Source organism: Lutjanus erythropterus, chromosome 4 (assembly GCF_056507025.1).
Source record: "Lutjanus erythropterus isolate fLutEry1 chromosome 4, fLutEry1.hap2, whole genome shotgun sequence".
Lineage (NCBI taxonomy): Eukaryota > Metazoa > Chordata > Actinopteri > Lutjaniformes > Lutjanidae > Lutjanus > Lutjanus erythropterus.
Window position 1 is genome coordinate 35,023,959 of NC_139320.1, and position 18,465 is coordinate 35,042,423.

Genomic DNA, 18,465 nt, shown 5'->3' on the forward strand with positions numbered 1-18,465 from the left:
AAAGGGGACGAAGCCAACTCCGCCTCGCTCCAAACAAACCATAATCATAGGACAAATATAGTCTGACAAAACGCACAAAGCAATAAAAGTTCTTAACAGTGTTAAAAATATTATTTAAGATTATTGTCAGATTCAAAGCCGAATGTTTCTATGTGTTTCAACGGTTTCTTGGTACAGTTGAGTGAAGCCCCGCCCGCAGGTTTAGTCTACGTTTCAGGAAATATCGATCGATGGATCAACGATTTATTTTATTGTCTTTTGAGTTTAATGAGTCCCGTTGAATGCATTTATTTAAAAGATGTCATACTGTACTTAGGTAAATAATTCGAAATATCCGGGTCGTGCCTAGAGGGGATCCCTTGATTCGGGAAAGTCTCGCGAGATTGGTAAGCCTTGTTGCCATCATTATGCACTTTGTACAAACTAAATATTTTTTGATAATGAGGCAACGCTGTGATCAAAACTTGGGGAGGTTTAGAGACAGAAAACACTTTGTAGGGTTCGGGGAAATACTGGTTCAGGTTAAAATGATCACTCTCGCGAGATCTTACACGGGCATGGGGTTCCCATCGAAACTCGACTGTTTCACGGAGGCGAGAATTGGAACTGTCGCGATAACTAAATTTTCAAGCTGTTTATGACCCAGATTAAATGGCTACCTAAGGGTAGCCTTAATAACGTTAGCCATCAATTTGCAGATTAGTGATGGATAGGCTTGCTCTCTGCTGTATCGACTGTTCATTCATCTTTTTCTGGAGTAAATGTCACGCATACATCGCTGGTCGTCCCACAGTACAGTCGGAAACGACAGAACGATGTCTGTTTTAACCAGAAAACGAAGTTAACGTTAGCATTCAAGTCACAGGCACGACGCGGGGACATCTAGGGATTGGCGTTAGCAACGGTGGCAGGTACCGTAGCAACTGTAGACGCTTGTTTGGTTCACCATTACAGCTAATCAGAGCATGCCAACTACTGACTCGACGCGTTTACGGGGTAACACTACGGTTGATAGTTTTAGTCTGATATATTGTTTCATTTTGTCTGTTAGTTTGACATCAGTGTGAGATAAGGTGCTTTAATATGAAAGTTACTGTTCACTAACTGCCAAGTTCTTCTTCGTTTAGGGATCAACAGAGCAGGCATCCACCATGAGATTGAAAACATCGCTGCTACAGGAACCCAAACATATCCTTTTTATGATGTGCTTAGCTATCCATCCTTATATTTTTGTTTCCGTAAAGCTCAAATATATGTTTTTATGTAACATAACATCCAAAACTTTGCTCTTGTCACTATTAGCTTTTGCTGTTAGAACCACTAGATGTAGTAATGGAATTGTAATAATTGGCTACTTCCTATTGCTTGGCAAAGGAAATAAACATTTTTCCTTGTTGCTTTAGTTAACACATAACCTGTACCAAATCTAGAATCTGTTCATTCTTTTTACCAGAAGATTGATTTATTATTATTTTTATTATTATATATTGCAGACGCTACCATGGCATTTCAATTAAAAATGTATACCCTAGTAACTACACAATTAATCAGAATATTATCAAAAGGCAAAATGTGTGACAAAACAGCATTGTGATGAAGTACAGTAGTGCTGCAAATATGCCCTGGCCTGACCCCAATGAATGTCACATCATCATGATTTTATTCTATTTTATTTTTTCAGGTGAAGATAAAACTTGTGATGCAAAAATAACATTCCCATTAACTGTAAATTATATTGGAATATCTGTCAAAGTAACTGCAATATGTTTTTCTTTTTTTACCATTTTGTGCAGCCCTACTAATATCTCACCTTGATCATTTTCCTTAACAGCAGATCACATAAGGAACTCGTGAGTTGTGTTGGCTGGACCACAGCAGATGAGCTGTACTCATGCAGTGAGGACCACCAGATCCTCAAGTGGAACTTGTTGACCAGTGAGACCACTCTAGTTGTCAAATTGCCAGAGGACATTTACCCCATTGACCTACACTGGTTCCCCAAAACTGTTGGTGGCAAGAAACAGAACCAGACTGAGATTTTTGTCCTTACCAGCACTGATGGCAAGTCTCTTTATTCTCTGTAGGGGTCTCTCTCCGAATTTGCTCACAGAATGTCAGTTTTTGTTTCACAAGTTGTGAATTCAGTGAATAAACACATGACACGGGTCTGTGATTGTTTTCAGATTTACTCAGACAGGGAGATAAAATTAGTTGAACAGCATTATGTTTTTGTAGAATAGAAATAATCATATGCTAACTATGAACTAACTAAACATAATAACTGATAACAGTTTTCACTTGTCTCTGGTCTGCCTTAGGTCTTTTTAATCCTCAGCTTGTTTTTTATGCTGAATAGACTGACATGGTCTTGCTTGATTAAAAGAATTAGGCAACAACTCAGCAGTTACTCTTTATAGTTGTGGAATCACCACCAGTTTGAAACTTGTGCAGCAAAACATCTCTCTCTCTAAACAGAGTAATCAATTTAAGAGAAGCATATCTACTTTCAAAGTTTCACTTAAGTGAACAAAAAAACTGCAGAACAGTGTCTTTGCTTGCGGCCAACGATTTTTAATTATGGACACGTCTGTTTTCATGCAACAGACTTCATCAGGGAAAAAAGAGAGACCATTTAAATATGTTGGTGAATTAATGTCAGGTCTTGTAAAATGACCTGAGGAAGGTTGTACCAAAATGTTGTTAGAAATTAAAGATAATGAAATAAAATCATTTAGGCTTTTTTGTCCTGCATTTTAGACTTATGGCCCTCTCCTACACACCTGTTGATCTACAGGTGTATAACAGTTTTGTTCTTTCACAATTTCATTTTAGGAAAATTAGTTTAGTCCGGCAGTAAAGAGTCCATCTCTGCTCTTTTTTTTTTTTTAATTACGCCTTCAATATCAATGCTCTGAAGGTGGATTTTTGTTTTGCGTCTGTATATTTGTAATGCTAAACTCGGCAACACGGTCTGTGTGACGTGCATCTACGTGGCCTCTTATGTCTCTTATTCGGCCTATATTAGATATAGACACACAGAATATGGATGTACTGTTATGGCAGGCAATGTGTGGTCACAACACTAATGGCAGTGTAGGGTTGCATAAACACACCCACAAACTGAAGCAGCAATTTTCTCTGGCAGACCAGAGAGTAGTGAAAACTCTGTTACGATTCACTTTTGCAGCTTTCTTCTGCCTCTTGCCTACAGTTACACAAATATCAGTATTGCTGTAGTTGTTTCTTCAAAGACATTTTTGTTTTTCATTGAAAACAAAACGTGACAGTCAGAAATTTTTATTCTTTGCAACTTTGGTTTGCAACGAAAGATTTTTTTTACAAATTTTAATACAGGATATTTAACATTTTCCAAGAGATCTGTAGCATATAGTTGGAAAGAAAGGAGTGCAACAGCCAGGGTTTTATTGGATGGGAGGACTCTATATTAATGCTGTGGCTTTTCCTAACCTTACTTGATTAGTCAGCCTCCCTTTCCCTTGCCAGCATATTAAATTTGTTTTTTTGTGTAGTCACATGCAGTTTGACCTTTTTCCAGTTACAAATATTGGGTCAGAAATTGGTTTTATGCAATATTGTATATTATATTCTACAACATTAAATCAATGTTAAACATTTAATTAATAAGTACACATTTATTTTGGCATGCCTCATATTTCCCCATGGCTACACATTATTTCATAGCTTAGATGCATCATTTTCCTTTCTTTAAGAGAGGGTATTGTGTGGCATGGAAGTAGACTTGTCTCAAAGAGGGCTAAATTAAGCATGAAAAATGTCGCTGGGCCTTCTGTTTGGAACAACAGTCCGTCAGCTCATTCTCTTTTGCTCTGTGGAGCTACGATGCAGCGTCCTAATAAATTTCACACAGACGCATCATCATGCCATGTATAAGTAGAACAAAAATAGCAAATGGTTAGTATTTTGTTATGATAAAATATCATAAAACCACCTGCCTTGTAACAAAAATGCAAACAAGTCCAAACACAAAAGCAAAGTCTTTTTTTTTCCTCTTTTGAGTCCTTCAGTGCAGCTCTACATGTCTGTTACACTCACTACCTGCTGCACCAGTAACATCCACTTTTGTTGGGATGTCCAAATTTAGAAATGGGACAGAGCAGCAGCAGCCTGCTGATTTGCAGTTTTAGGCCACCAGAAATTACATAGAACATTCAGAATTTTTTAATACACACTGCCACAAAGTATATGTTAGGCCAGCGTCTTCAATAACTGTCTCCATGCCTGATCACCCTTCGTGTCTTGCAAATACAAAATTGCCCTAATTCAACCAACCAAAACCCTTTAGTTTCACTCATCTGCTTTATGCTATAAGTTTGTAATTTAGCTGGGAGGAGAAAATATAACTTTGTTGCTAATCATGTGTTAGGTGATTTATAGTTATTATATGGTTATTTATAGTGCTGGATTTAGTGCTGAGTTTTTAAGCTTAATATTTTCTCCCCACTAGTGTTCTGGATTGGTAGTAAAAGTTGTTCAGCCCATTTGCCTCACGCAGTAACCCGAATCACTCAGATTTATGAAACCATGATCTCTATATTCTTTCTGTAAGATGGCATCCACATAGTAGCCAGTGGATTACAGCCGACACTAGCATTCCTGAGTTATAGGGCCCAGGCCTGCAGTGTGGAATTGCCATACAGTGAGCCTCTTTTTGTCTCTGTACAGGGAAGTTCCACTTGGCCTCTAAGACAGGGCGCATTGAGAAGAGTGTTGAAGCACACAAGGGAGCTGTTTTGGCTGGAAGATGGAACTACGATGGGACTGCTCTTATCACAGGTGAGGATGACGGGGACATGCATACTTTCTTTGTCATTTAATATATACTTGTTTAAGCAGCCATTTATAACATTTTAATTAAGATTTTAATTTTGTGAATTCGGTTGTTTAAATATTTATTTCCTTGAGGTCAATTTCAACTGTTTCTCTGGTTACTTAGCTGGAGAGGATGGGCAGATCAAGATCTGGTCAAAAAGTGGGATGCTTCGCTCAACACTGGCCAGCCAAGGTAAGGTTAACCACCTTTGCTTTACTCCACTGAATTTAAGCTACGTGCAGTATGGATCTACGGTTTCTTAGGATGTTTGTGAGAAAGAAGGTGGCAAAGGCTGGAGAGCGTGACATACACAGTATGCTTAAATGATAAAATCATGATTTGACAGACAAAATGTCAGTTGGGTTTAAACTTTTAAACCAGGATGGAATAAATGATAAAAAACAAAGATTGTGAAGAATGACAGTGAGTGAGTGTTTTGGCACAGGAATAAATATAAAAACACTCAGTTGCAGGTGCAGTAAATACTGCACATTTCACTCTTGTGCCTCTTTTTTTAAAATGAACGAGCACAGAGTCTGATTGAAAAGTGAAGACAAGACCACCAAAAATCAGTAAAAAGTAGGTGTGTCTTGTTTGTTCAGTGTAGTAAAAATGTTTGCCATTGATTTGGAGTCAGTGGGTCACATGTAATTGAAAATGCTGCAGTTATTTTCTATTCAAATACTTATATAAAGTAAATTAATCTCATATAAGCAATTGAAATTGTTGTTCTACAAGAAACAAATTAAGTATATTTTTTTAAATCACAATTTTCACTAAAAAAGTCAGCATAAAGGTTTTGGCTTAAAAAAAACAAGGCTCTGCATTTTTTGTCAGAATTTTCAACAGAAGTGGCAGCCAGTAGCTCTACACTACTTTACCACTGTCATGGGGTTTAAAATAAAATTAAGTGTGTACTGTTAGATATATTAAAAGTGTGTTTAAATTCCTATTGCTGTATACCAGTCAGGAACAGGTTTGCATTTGCACTGTAGTTTGCAATGATAGATTTATTGGACATTCAAAAGTAAACAAGAAGCAGTAACTCAGCCAATAACTAAAAGAACAATGAAATCTGATTGTGGCCAAACACCCAAGGTGATTCAGACTTATTTTATTCAGATACAAGCGCAGGGAACAACTAGTAGAACTAGCATGATGGACCAGAGCGAGTCAGTGAAATGATGTGAGTTACTAAAGCTATGATAGCTAACTAAATATATGATGTAAAATGGAATAAATAAATAAATAAAATTGGAATAATGGTTGTAAAGTGACAGTTGAAAGTAGAATTCAGGACAGCTGCCGGACATTGTGGAAGAATGTTATGCACCGAAGCAAATATTAATAAATAAAGTAGAACACGTGTGTTACAGCAATAATTGCTGCTGATGCCTGTTTAGTTTGTGAGACTTGGTGGACTCAGTAAAAGTAGGGCTAAAAAGTATATCGTTTTCATAGCAAAATTTGAAAGAGTGCAGTTTTTAAACTGCAGCAGCTGTGATTTTTAATGATAGAGGTGAAAGTTTAGGACCATTGATTTCACTGCCTGAAAGGACAGCTGTTGCCAGAAAATTTAATCAGCTGTAGCCAAGGAACAATAATTCCATGAGTGTTCAAAATTAAACTTGCATTACAGCAGACACTAGTGTTCCTGTTTTTCCCGTTTAATCCGTTTAATGTATTCTCTGCATGCAAGTGTGTGCGCACTATTTACACTTGGCCAAATATAATTTCCTGGAGAAAGAAACATAACACTGTATCAAGTTTGTATTCAAGACAGAGAGTTTTATGATGTTTTCTTGATGCTACAAAAGACCAAAAGAATGGTGTCTTCTGTAGCCAGAATTTTAAACTTAGATATAGTATGATTGTAACAAAATGGCACACGATACCTCTTTTGACACCATGGAAAAAAGAAAAAAAAAGTATTTTATTTATTTACACACACACACACACACACACACACACACACACAATCTCTCTCTCTCTCTCTCTCTCTCTCTCTCTCTCTCTCTCTCTCTCTCTCGCTCTCTCTCGCTCTCTTTTTTTTTTTAATAAATTAACAGCCTGCACACTGTGCTGGTACAGAATCAGTCACTGAATACTGTCTGGTTTTGCTGCAAGCCAATTTTCAGACAGGACAATAAATACTGATTGAACTGAGGTATTGAATGAACATTCACTTCATTTGTAGCTTCAGCACTTTTGGTATCATAATTAACAGACGTATCATTTTAAATGCATGGTATTGAACAAGTATTAATACTCTTAACAGCCTTATTCTTGTGACAGAGAAAGCAAGACAGAGAAAAACAGCAAGAGGCACAGACCCAATTAAGAGGGACCAAAAGTTCAGTTTAATTCCAAGTGCTATGACACAGAAGTTCAGCTCCTCATCTGGCTCCTCCTGTTTGACACCAGACTCAGAATAACCGACACACTTGCGGAGCGATCTGCAAGATTTCCTTTTGTGTTGAAACTGTCTTTTTAACTCCAGCCAGATAATTTAAAATGACAATCAAGGAGGAAATGTGTTTTTTTTTTCCTCTCTCTGCGTGGCAGTGCGATTGTGTGAACACGTGTGTGGTGTGTGTGTATGTGTTAGGCCTATTGGGATCTAATTGTGCTCAGTACAACCAAAAGCAGAATCGCTCTTTCAGTTTTATGTTTTTTTATTAAAAGTGCAATAAAGTTTCAAAGCTTTATAGGAGTGGAGTTTTATTAAAAGCCATAAAAAAGACTCCTAATGATACATTTCTCTATCCAGCTTTCACATTACAGATGTATTACTTATTAATTGATTCATCGTGCTTTTTGACTTATTAAACATTTCTTCTCAGTTGTGGGACAGAAAAAAGAAAAGGGGTTGGATGAAAGTTGGCTTCTGGGGAAATGGATGGCACACTCCTGCTGAATAACGGGTGCTGTGGAAAAGTTGGCAGGGGAACAGCAATTCAGCCCCAGTATGAAGGAACATTTTTCTTGAGCTGGCTGTTTGGAGAATGAGTTGCTGGGTGGTGGACGACAGATTTGTAGAACACCTGGATATAGAAGCATTGCCTCAGATACACACCAGCCTCCACATGGCACGCTGATCACTGCAGGTGTTGCTTCTCTTCAGAGCCCACAACTCCAAACACACACACTTAGAAATAAGGGTTCCAGAACAGGTCTTCTGGGCTGGGGTTATATCAAGGACCATTTGCTTCTGAAGAAGCCTTTTTTGAAGAAAGGGGTCATTGAGGGTTCTTTGTAAGACTAAGTGTTCCGTTAATTGTTAAGAACAATTTTCATCCAAAGAACCGTTTTTAGATGAAAGATTTCTTCAAGAATTGTTGAAAGCAGGGGTGCTAAAAGAATCTTCCCCCATGTTTCAAATTGTTTTTTTTTAAATGTAGATTTATCTGGGATCCCCTTAATTTATTCATTTTACTTGTATTCTTGTGTTTTTGCCTCATCTATAGAAAATAATTTGCTTTTTGTAGAACCCTCGGAGGACAAAAGGATTATAGGTTAAACCCTAAAAAAAGGGTATTTTTTTGATGCCCTGGGTGGATTTTAGATGAAATTCAAGGGGTGGACAGGTTTCTGGATAGAATCCCCAGAGAGGGTTCTGGGTGGTGACACAACACAATAGAAAGGGACTCTAGAAGTTCTCACAAAGTTTTTTTCCACCAACATGGACCTGGCCCCATTGTGGTTCAAGCACCTAATTTTGAACATTTCAGAGCATTTCTAACATTTCTTGGTTCCCAGTTTTTCTTGAGACCCAAAGTCAGTGTGTCATATTCTACAGGCCACACCTTGTTGATGACATCCATGATTACAGTTGTTCTACTCAAAACTGGTGGAACTGTGGGCTGGTTCACTATGTAGCACCAAGGTTCCAAGAGTCTTGACCTGAACCAGTTCAAGAACCAGAGTTTCAAGATCAAACCCTTGGAATATAAAAGGGTTCTTGGTAGAACCCCCCCCCCCCCCCCCCCCCCCCCCCCCGACCCCCATCATCCTTAGGAGGTGCAAATATTCTGGATAGAATCCTCAGAGATGGTGGAACCATTACGCCATTAAAGGGTTCTCATGTAAGCCTTTTCACCAACATGGAACCAGCTCCATCCTAGTGATCTTATTTTTAAACCATTTGTTGCATTTCCTCAAATATAAATTGGTTCAGATCTTGTAAAGTTGGTTCTCAGCAGGTACCAAAAAACAGCACGTATTCCATGGGAACCAAAGTGGGCATGTGATATCCTATAGGTCACTGTGCTTTGCTCAACACTCTTGGAATATAAGACCGCTCTTGGTAGAACCCTTTGGGTGGATTCTTGTTGGCACTGTTAGAAGGTGGAGAGGTTCTGGATAGAATCCAAAAAGAGGGTTCTAGGTGGAACCATTGCACCATAAAAGGGTTCTCTTTAGAAGCACTCATAGGGGGTTCTGGGTGGAATCTTTCACAAATAGTTCTATGGATAACCCTTTATGTGGGGTTCCAAGGTAGAACACCCTGAAAGGACTCCAGGTAGAATCTTTTTGAAGGGTTCTACTGGGAAACAAGAAGAAATTTCTCCTATGGGGGCAAGCCAAAGAATTCTAGGCCCCTTTCCACCAAATTAGCTCTGTTTCTTGAACCAGTAATGTTTCTTAGAACCTTGTTGCTATCTATTTAACAAGCTGGCATCAATCTGTATAATATGCCAACTTGTCGGGTTCTGAACTTTATTTTTAGTGAAAATACTCCGACAGGTTACAGGTTGAACCAGAACAGGTGGTTCCATGTGGTTCGAAAAGGCCTATATACGGTTCTAGTCAACACATTTATTGTGTAGTGTACAGGAGTATGCTGTTCTTCTTCAGTTCTATGACCCATTTTTTTTAGCTCTAGGAAGAGTTTGGAAGTGAGTGAGCGCGAGGGAGCAGAGAGGAACTTGTCTCAACTCCTCTCATCGCCTTTGTCAGATTTAGATCATGTGACCAGTTGGCATTTGTGAGAAACCACATGCACCTGGAGTGGGGTTAAATGTCAGGCCCTCTCCCCTTCACACACATGTAGCCACAAACCCAACTTGCATACATTTTCCCTCACACATGTGCACGTAGGCACACATACACACACACTTGCATTTATACTATAGAGGTTGGGCAGGTTTTCTCAGCTGGTGTGCCTGCGAGCTAAGTGCTGTTCCATAGGCTGAATGAGGTGAGATCTCTGAGTGAATATGATACCTTCTAACAGGAGGATTTAGCACTGCTGTATCCTACAGCTTTGTTCATACTAACTCCCAGTCTGTCAGGGAGAGAGAGAGATTTATACAAACACAATTTTCATTCACAACTTTTAAATATCACATCAAGGAAGAGTCAAAGTTCATATGTGCTGAAGCCCAATCCGTTGCTCTTGACTTGAGGATTTCATTGTGTGTGTACCTGTTTTTCTGCATCTTCCAGGGTCTCCAGTGTATTCTGTGGCCTGGGGTCCAGACTCTGATAGAATCCTCTACACATCAGGAAGACAACTGGTCATTAAGCCTCTGCAACCCAGCGCCAAAGTCATACAGGTACACTAACATTATGTATTCTTTTAAGTGGTAAAATTCTACATTTGTTACTTAAGATTCAAATTACCTTGTACATCTAACTTAATCACTTAATTAATAATTATAAAATTTATCAAAAACTGAAGGGAAACAAATTTGTAAAGCAGAAATGACCTGACATCACTAGGCCTCACTTTGCCTCTTCAGATCTTTGTAAATTAAACTTGAGGTTCATTGATTTGCATCACTTTATAAAGGCTAAATAAAATAAATTAAAATGCAATAGATCTGTATGTGTCTGAGTGCTTCTGCATTAACAAAGCATGTAGCACTGAGGACCTTGCGCACTTGTGAGTATTTTTTTTGTTCATGTATACTGTACATTTGTTTATTATTCTTCTTGAAGCTGAATAGCACCTGGGACCTTAGATAAACAGTGGAAGGTTTAATGTGCACCTTCTCAACCCTTTTCTCTGTCTCAGCTATTGCCACATATGCATGTGCAGGCACACACACACACACACACACACACACACACACACACACACACACACACACACACACTTACAGACATCCCCTGAGACCTCCTGGAGACTGACGCAGTGATGCAAATTAAACCTTTGTGAGTTCAATCAGCGTGTCATCAGCAATACAGGGTTAAACATGAGTTGGACTTTGCCTAGTGTGATTACTGATATAAAAAGGATTTCAGGGTGAGAAATTACTTTAAAAAAAACAAAAAACATCTACCAGCCACTGACAGTAAATGTTAAAATTCCAGCCACTCAATCCTAAATCATAATTTTGCATCTGAAATCTACCACCTATTTCCACAGGGCTTTTCACACTGCGTATTCTTAGCCCAGGGCTATCCTTAGCCCCAGGCTAAGAGTTAAACCAGGGATAACTTAGCCTCTTTTCACACAGACATTGTTAAGCCAGGGTTAAGCAAAGCTCAGACCTGTATGACTGACTATATTACACTGCCCTTCTTCTAGCTCTTGGTTAAAGCCATACTGGTGTTTTCCTTTAACCTGGCTGATTATCATCTTCTTCTAATCTTTAAGCCCTGTTTCACACTGGCTGCTTTTAGCCCCTGGCAAACTCAGGGCTAACCGTGCTTCAATGCAATACAATTTTGTGTTTGGCTAGACGACCTAGCAACACACTAGCCTGACCAGGCAAGTGGTAAAAAAAAAGAATTAATCTCATAACCATTTTCATTATCAATTATTTGTTAAGGTATGTTAAAACGCTGTTTTCAGATTTCCTTCTTTTCTCCGTTTATTATCTGAATATCTTTTAATATCAGAATATCTTTGGTCTTTGGACTGACAAAACAGGACATTTAAAGACATCACCTTGGACTTTGAAAACCGGGATGGACATTTTTCAGTATTTGTTTTTACATTTTACGCTGTAGCCCCAGATTGAACATCATGATTTACTTAAGTCTTTGTTGTTATTTTATAACCACTGTGTATATTTATGTTTTTTCTTTTTTTGGACTAGGTAAAAGTTGGGGAATATATGGTATTGGAGATCTCTCACACTTTTTGTCAACAAAACGCAGAGGTTACGTATGAATAGCGTCATTCTCTTGTGTTAAAAGTGTCTTTTCTCTCTTTCCTCTGTCTCTCTCTAGTGGAAGGCTCATGATGGGGTTGTTCTGAAGGTGGACTGGAATTCAGTCAATGACCTCATACTGTCAGGTGGAGAAGACTGTAAATATAAGGTGGGCGGTGTTTGATTGCACTTTTAGACATCTTGGGGGTGTGTTGAAGCCTTTTTTTTCCTGTGTTTAAACCATGTCCTCCCTCAACAGGTATGGGACAGCTTTGGCCGGCTACTTTTCTCCTCCTCATCTCACGACTACCCAGTCACTTCTTTGTCCTGGGCGCCAGACGGAGAGGTGTTTTCTGTGGGCTCCTTCAACACTCTGCGGCTCTGTGACAAGACTGGAGTAAGAAAATTGCTTTTACTTTTAATCAGTTCCTTATATTTTAATTGTTTTGTTCTGTCACGACTCTCCCGATAGAATGTCATGTTATTTTGTAACTACAATGGGATGTGAACATTTATCACCTGTAGAAACTCAAAACTGTTCATACTGGAGACGTGGAGGCAATTGCTGAGCACAACTGTTTCAAAAAGCAGGAGGAAAAACTGAAAGATGTCACAGGAGATTTGTACTTTTCCATAGAGTTGGCCAAAAAACTATTGAAATGTTGCTCGGGTGCCTAGATTTTAAATATCTGTGCCTTTCAGACTTGAAGAATTAATTACATTTTTGGTTGTTTTTTGTATAATAAAACTTTGATTTAGTTCGTCCAGGATTTGCAAGTCTTGTGCCACATCAGCTGATAGTCAGACAATCCAAACACCAATACTGCTTTGCACATCCAGCAAGGCAGTCCATTCACTACCGTTCCAAGCAGCACACTCTCAAGTGCTCTTGCATTAACAATGAAATTAGTTGTCCTCAGTCTAATAGCCCTGTCACATATGACCAAGGACTGGTAAAACGATGATGGCAATCATACGCCATTGTGTGACAAGATAATGGATGTTTTCATTCTATCAAAGGTTGCAACATGTAATTTCACTGATAGGTGTCTCCTCCCCAGTAAAAAGTGAGAAGATTATGCAGATGCAGGTTTGAAGGGTCAGTATACTATGTCAGAAATGCCTGTCAGATGGTTTGGAAACCCTCAGCCCCAACACTTTTCCAGTATTTGATAAGAGGGGGCCGTCGCCAACGATTTCTGTAACTTTCTGAAATTGAAAATCCGACATTCATACCCACTTCATGCTATGAGCAGAGGTTAGAGAGCAGCCAAGATTTGAGCCCTCTTTTTCAGTTCTTGGCACATGTATTTCTGTCACTTTTTGTGTGTACGACAGAGTGCAACACTATGAATGCCTTCTAGGCAAGACTGTCCGAAAATGTGACTGTTATCTCTGTATTTTAAGAATTTTGCATCTCCCACCTTTCTGATACTATACCTTTAAGGTATCAATTGGGAAAAAAATAGTACAAGTAGTATCAAAACTTCTCCAGTCAAACAATACCTGCATTGAATCTTTTGTACCCAGATCTATAAAAACATGACTATTTGTATGATTTTGCCAGCAGCCAATCACCACAAGCATTCCGCAATTTAATGCAACATGTCATTGGCCCATTACAGCAGCAGCTACAACTCAAACAATCTAGGTATGGTGAAGTAGAGCATGGTGTATTTGATGGAGTACTACACACCTGTGGCTCTGATAAAACTAAATGCATGAAATGCAGATGGATTAGTTCAGGAATACTTGATTATTCGTGGTGAGTTTCAAATTAATTAGAAACAGAGATATCAAATGAAGGCCTCCATTGATATCAGTTTAAGGATACTGGTATCGATACACAACTCCAAAGACAGCTGACTTTTCATTCAGTACAGATCAGACAGCATGTCATAAGAACGAGTTCTGATTGAGTACACCCTGGCTCTTACTCCATGTAGGAGGTGCACACAAATTAATGTCTCAGTGGTTATAGCTTTATCTTATATAAAAAGCAAATATGTTAACATACTGCATTCAGCAAGCTAGATGACACAATCCTCCGTAGGGGCATAACGTTTCATATGGATATGTTATTGTATCAGGTTTTTTTTCCCAACAAAACAATATTTGCAGATATCACAAAGTTGGCCACGATATAGTTTTGATTCGACTCTGTTCAGGCTGACTAATGATTTTATGAACTCTTCCAGATATTGTGACACAGATATGTCAAGGGCATTTCAAATTAAATGCATATATCACCTGGAAATGAAAATTCAGTTATTATCTACTTAATCTCATGCCAATTTAAGGCTGTGTTTAATTTTGTAATCCACAAAGCACTGCTGGAGGTACACAGAAAAAATAGAATTGAAGAATCTCCTAAACTATGTAAGTGAATGGTGGCCTGTGACCAGAACTATCCCTTTAAAGATGATGCTATAGGTTGACCATTTTCACTTTGCATTGATCATATTAGATCATTGAAGACTGAAGCGATGTATTGATCCAGATTGATGTATCCTTAAAACCCTAATCCCCCACAAAATAAAGTGACACATACGCATTAACTAAGTAACACTAAGATGAGATAAGAATTGATAAGATAGAACTGTATTCATCCCGAAGGAAATTCTTGTGCCAGATTGCTCCAAAATTACAGTAATATAAGAATAACAATAGAGCATAGAGCATTAAATAACCGAATTTCTGGTTTCACCTCTCTGATTTAAAATGGGTGTAAACCATTACCCCCCAATAACTAGAACGAGACATTATTAACGTCTCTGAGATGCTACAATGACAAGTTGCTGACAATCTTTGCAGAGGCAGAAGCTTGAAGACCATGTTATTTCTAGATACTGTAGGAGTCTGTTATATATAGATATTATTATATTTTATCATAGATATTATCGAAATCACAATATGGCAAAGTGCAATATTCTCATTACAAAAGCTGCAGTTTATTGAGTAAGAAAGAGAAGTGTGTGACAGGCAGCATTATAATGAGTGAGTATTGTGCTGCAGAGATGCCCTAGCCTACAAATCGTGTTCTGCAGATGGATGAAAACAACAACCCAACAAATGTCCATATATAACCATATCGTGCAGCCCTACTTTTATACTCAGTCATGTTCTTTTCCCTGAAACATACAGCATCTGTAGTCAGCTTTTCCAGTGCAGTGTGGTTTATATTATGAGTCTCACTTATAGGCCTTATGCTTTCTATACATTGTTCATCTCTGTAAACCACATTAGGCTGCATGCCACATGTTCTTGTTACCTGGTGCTGATGGTAACTGGAGTTGTAATGAGAGGGGAAATGAGAGAATGATGAATGGTAATTGTTGTTTTATTATTGCTGAACGTTTGGCCAGGAACAATATTACTGGTTCCCTGCTCTGCCCTCGTGGGACATTTAGGGCTTCTTTGAGTTTACCCTGGGATGTCAGTGTATTGCTGTTTCAGACCTGTTGTAATGAAAACAAACAGCCAGGGCTGGGTTTTTGTGTGCTGATCACCAGGCATTTCATGCTCCATTTTGATTTAATTAGGATCAAATGGCTTTTTTTCTGGAGCACTAAAACAAATGGGCTGGAGAGAGGCTTGAGCCAACACATATGTCTTCTCCAGAAGGGTAAGGTGTGTGTTTGTATGCATTTAGAATTGGTTACATTAATATAATTTGTAGACTATGAACATCCAAATGGAGGCTGGGGAAATCCCTTATTCTTTACCTTTTGCTTTTGGTTATCTGAACCAGTGATTGAAGTAGTTTTGAGGAAAATTGCCAGATTATAGCCATGAGCTGATGAAATCATTCGAATGAAGCCAGCTTGTATCCATTTAATTTGTGTAAACAAAAATAGAAATTATCGTGCTATTAAAACTATAATAGACAGAACTTAGTACAGTCTTAGAAGTAAAGGTGCTAACTAGAACTATATAGGGTTCTTCGTTTTGGAGAAACATTTTTTGGCTCCTGGCAGAACCTTTTCTGAAGGTTTCACTTGGAACCCTTTTAGAAAGTTCTAACTGAAACCCAACTTAAGGGGGTATATCTGGAACCATCTGTGAAAGGTTTCGCACAAAACCCTCAGTAATAGGTTCTACAGGGAACCTTTCTATGGTGTAATGGCTTTACCCATAACTGTTTGTGGGGGTTCTCTCTAGAACCTTTCCACCTTGTGGGCACTAACAAGAAACCACCCAGGGGGTTCTACCAAGAACTCTTTTTTATTCCAGAGGTTTTAACTAGACCCCACATAGGGAGTTTGACCAAAACTCTTTCTTTTAAGGAATTTTAACAATCCTACAAGAACTCTTTCTTTGGATGATGAAGGTTCTTAATGGATTAGTCAGTCTTACAAAAAAACCCTAGACAAACTCTTTCTTCAACACAGGATTGCAGCAAATGGTTCTGGGTAGAACCTCAGGAAGAACCTGGAACCCTCACTTCTAAGAGTGTACAACTTTCTCTGTTATTTTTCATAATGACCCGATTCACCTTACGTCCTCCCATTATGTGTTTGTTTACGTGGTCGGTTTGTTCCATTGTTTCGTCATTGCACCACTTGCTTTGCTGTGGTGTGCATCTCGGTTAAGGCAGTGTGATGATGATGATAATTACGATGATTATGGTTCTGCCCTGCTCTAACTGGAGGAAGGGTATGCTTGCCTTCTCCTCCCTAAGCCCCTCAGAGACAGTGTGTACTGTAGCATGGCGTGGGAGGCTTGCTCAAGAAGTGGATGGTGGGGGGGGGGGGGCAGAAAAAAAGAGTTTAGAAAAAGAAAATCCTCCTCAAAGGTCACTCCATCGCTTTCTGTGTGTGAATTCAGACATGCAACCCTCTCATGCATCAAGTTAGAGAAAGTTCAATTTTTCACACATATAGACACTGCACTATAATGACTGTAAACTCAACATGCATATGAGTTTACACACAAACACAGAAGCCTAAATTAACCAATTACAAGAGCTCTACCTGTGTTGTTGCTGTGGTTTGTTTGCAAGGCACAGTAAGGGTTAAGCAGCACGAAGAGTCTTTTCAGTTACTAGCGTGACTAATGGGAAGGAGTTTCATTCTGTATCTGCTACAATGAAACCTTGCACTTTAACGTATTGCTGCTGGCTCAGCAGGATCAGCCCTGCGCATTTAACCCCTTCACCTCCTGTCCAGCTCGCCTCTCCTCCTCTCACCCTAAACTCTCAACTCTCTCCTGCTCTTTTTCCCTTTTTTCCTCCTGCACATTTTCTCCCTCCTCGCACCACAGGGCAGATGTAGTGTGTTACCCCCCTCATTATCACCATGGAGGAAGGGAGGAAAGCACACACACACAGACACACATGCACACAAAGTTTACATCGAGGCAAAAGTACTGTGAAAGTTTATTGTGTTGTTCCAGTAAGCCACTCAAAGTTTCTTTTTCTACACAGCACCAACATGTAGCTATTATTGAATACATTATTGAATTATTAATACATTTACTTATTTTAGCTGTGATTTTGTTGAGTTTGGAGTTCTTGTGTGCAGACTACATTTTCTCTTCATGGGAGCTTTAACAGGACACACTGCACAAAGAGGTTCACTGTCCCTTTTACAAGATTTGGGAGAGACAATAAGTCAGTGTCTGTCTGTGTGCCTGCCATAGTATATGCATGTGCCCACATGCCTGTGTGTGTCTGTGTGTGTGTGTGTGTGTGTGCGCGCGCGTGTGTTTGCAACCATTGCCGTGCAAATGTGCCTGCGAGACAGCAGTCTATTTACGAGGCGCTGCAGCTGGTGTCTAGCGTCTGGACCCTGTCACGATCCCTGACACTGTCACTGGCTAACAAGTAGGACTCATTGTGCCAGGCGAGCACCCTCTCGCGTCTTTTTCTCCGCCCCCCCCCCCTCGCCTCCTCCTTCTCCTCCCTGTGCTTGTGTTTTTCTCTCTCCACTGTACACCCATGCTCACATGCATAAATATAATAGCTGCTTCATTTTGCTCCTCTAACTCCTGAACAATATATGATTTTCTTAAGATCTGGTGTGTAAGATGTACAGGAATTTATTAGCAGAATGTTGAAAAAATTGAATATAATATTCAGAAGTATGTTTGCATTTGTGTCTGATAATCTGAAAATAAAAATTTTACCTTAGCATGAGCTGTTTATACCCACCAAGGGTACAGGTCCTCTACCACTAAGTCTCAAGATGAGAACACCCCAAACTAAGCATTACTTAAAGACTTAATATAATATATAACATATGAGTTATAAAAAAAATCACCCCTCATACCATTGTCATGAAGGGGGAAATTAGCCTTTTTTATTACTCTTTTTTAAACCAAAAAGATTCCTCCGTAAAGTTGTGCATTTTAATATGGAGTTCTCTAGTGGCCATTCAAGGAACTGCAGTGTTTTGCTCTTCTGCAGTATCTGAATTTCTCAGCTCCAGTGGTTGCCGCTTGGTTAAAATAATGCAGGGCCCTGTAGCACCTTGCTGGATGACTGCGTTGTGACAAAAGTCCAGGCTGCTG

The 18,465-nt window shown here is 39.1% G+C and overlaps 1 protein-coding gene across 2 annotated transcripts in view; it reads left to right on the forward strand.

The window, feature by feature from the left end:
• Positions 1 to 620: 620 nt before the first annotated feature.
• ift80 (intraflagellar transport 80 homolog (Chlamydomonas)) overlaps positions 621 to 18,465 on the forward strand; it is a 53,265-nt gene continuing 35,420 nt past the window's right edge. Inside the window, exons 1-8 of one of the 2 annotated variants that reach the window (XM_084717796.1) lie at positions 621 to 996; positions 1,128 to 1,186; positions 1,838 to 2,061; positions 4,705 to 4,815; positions 4,976 to 5,044; positions 10,301 to 10,410; positions 12,035 to 12,124; positions 12,215 to 12,352. In XM_084717796.1, the coding sequence (XP_084573922.1) occupies positions 1,152 to 1,186; positions 1,838 to 2,061; positions 4,705 to 4,815; positions 4,976 to 5,044; positions 10,301 to 10,410; positions 12,035 to 12,124; positions 12,215 to 12,352 (777 nt within the window). In that variant the 5' untranslated portion in view covers positions 621 to 996; positions 1,128 to 1,151. The remainder of the gene's footprint in view (positions 997 to 1,127; positions 1,187 to 1,837; positions 2,062 to 4,704; positions 4,816 to 4,975; positions 5,045 to 10,300; positions 10,411 to 12,034; positions 12,125 to 12,214; positions 12,353 to 18,465) is intronic. The other variant, XM_084717795.1, reaches the window with a different exon arrangement.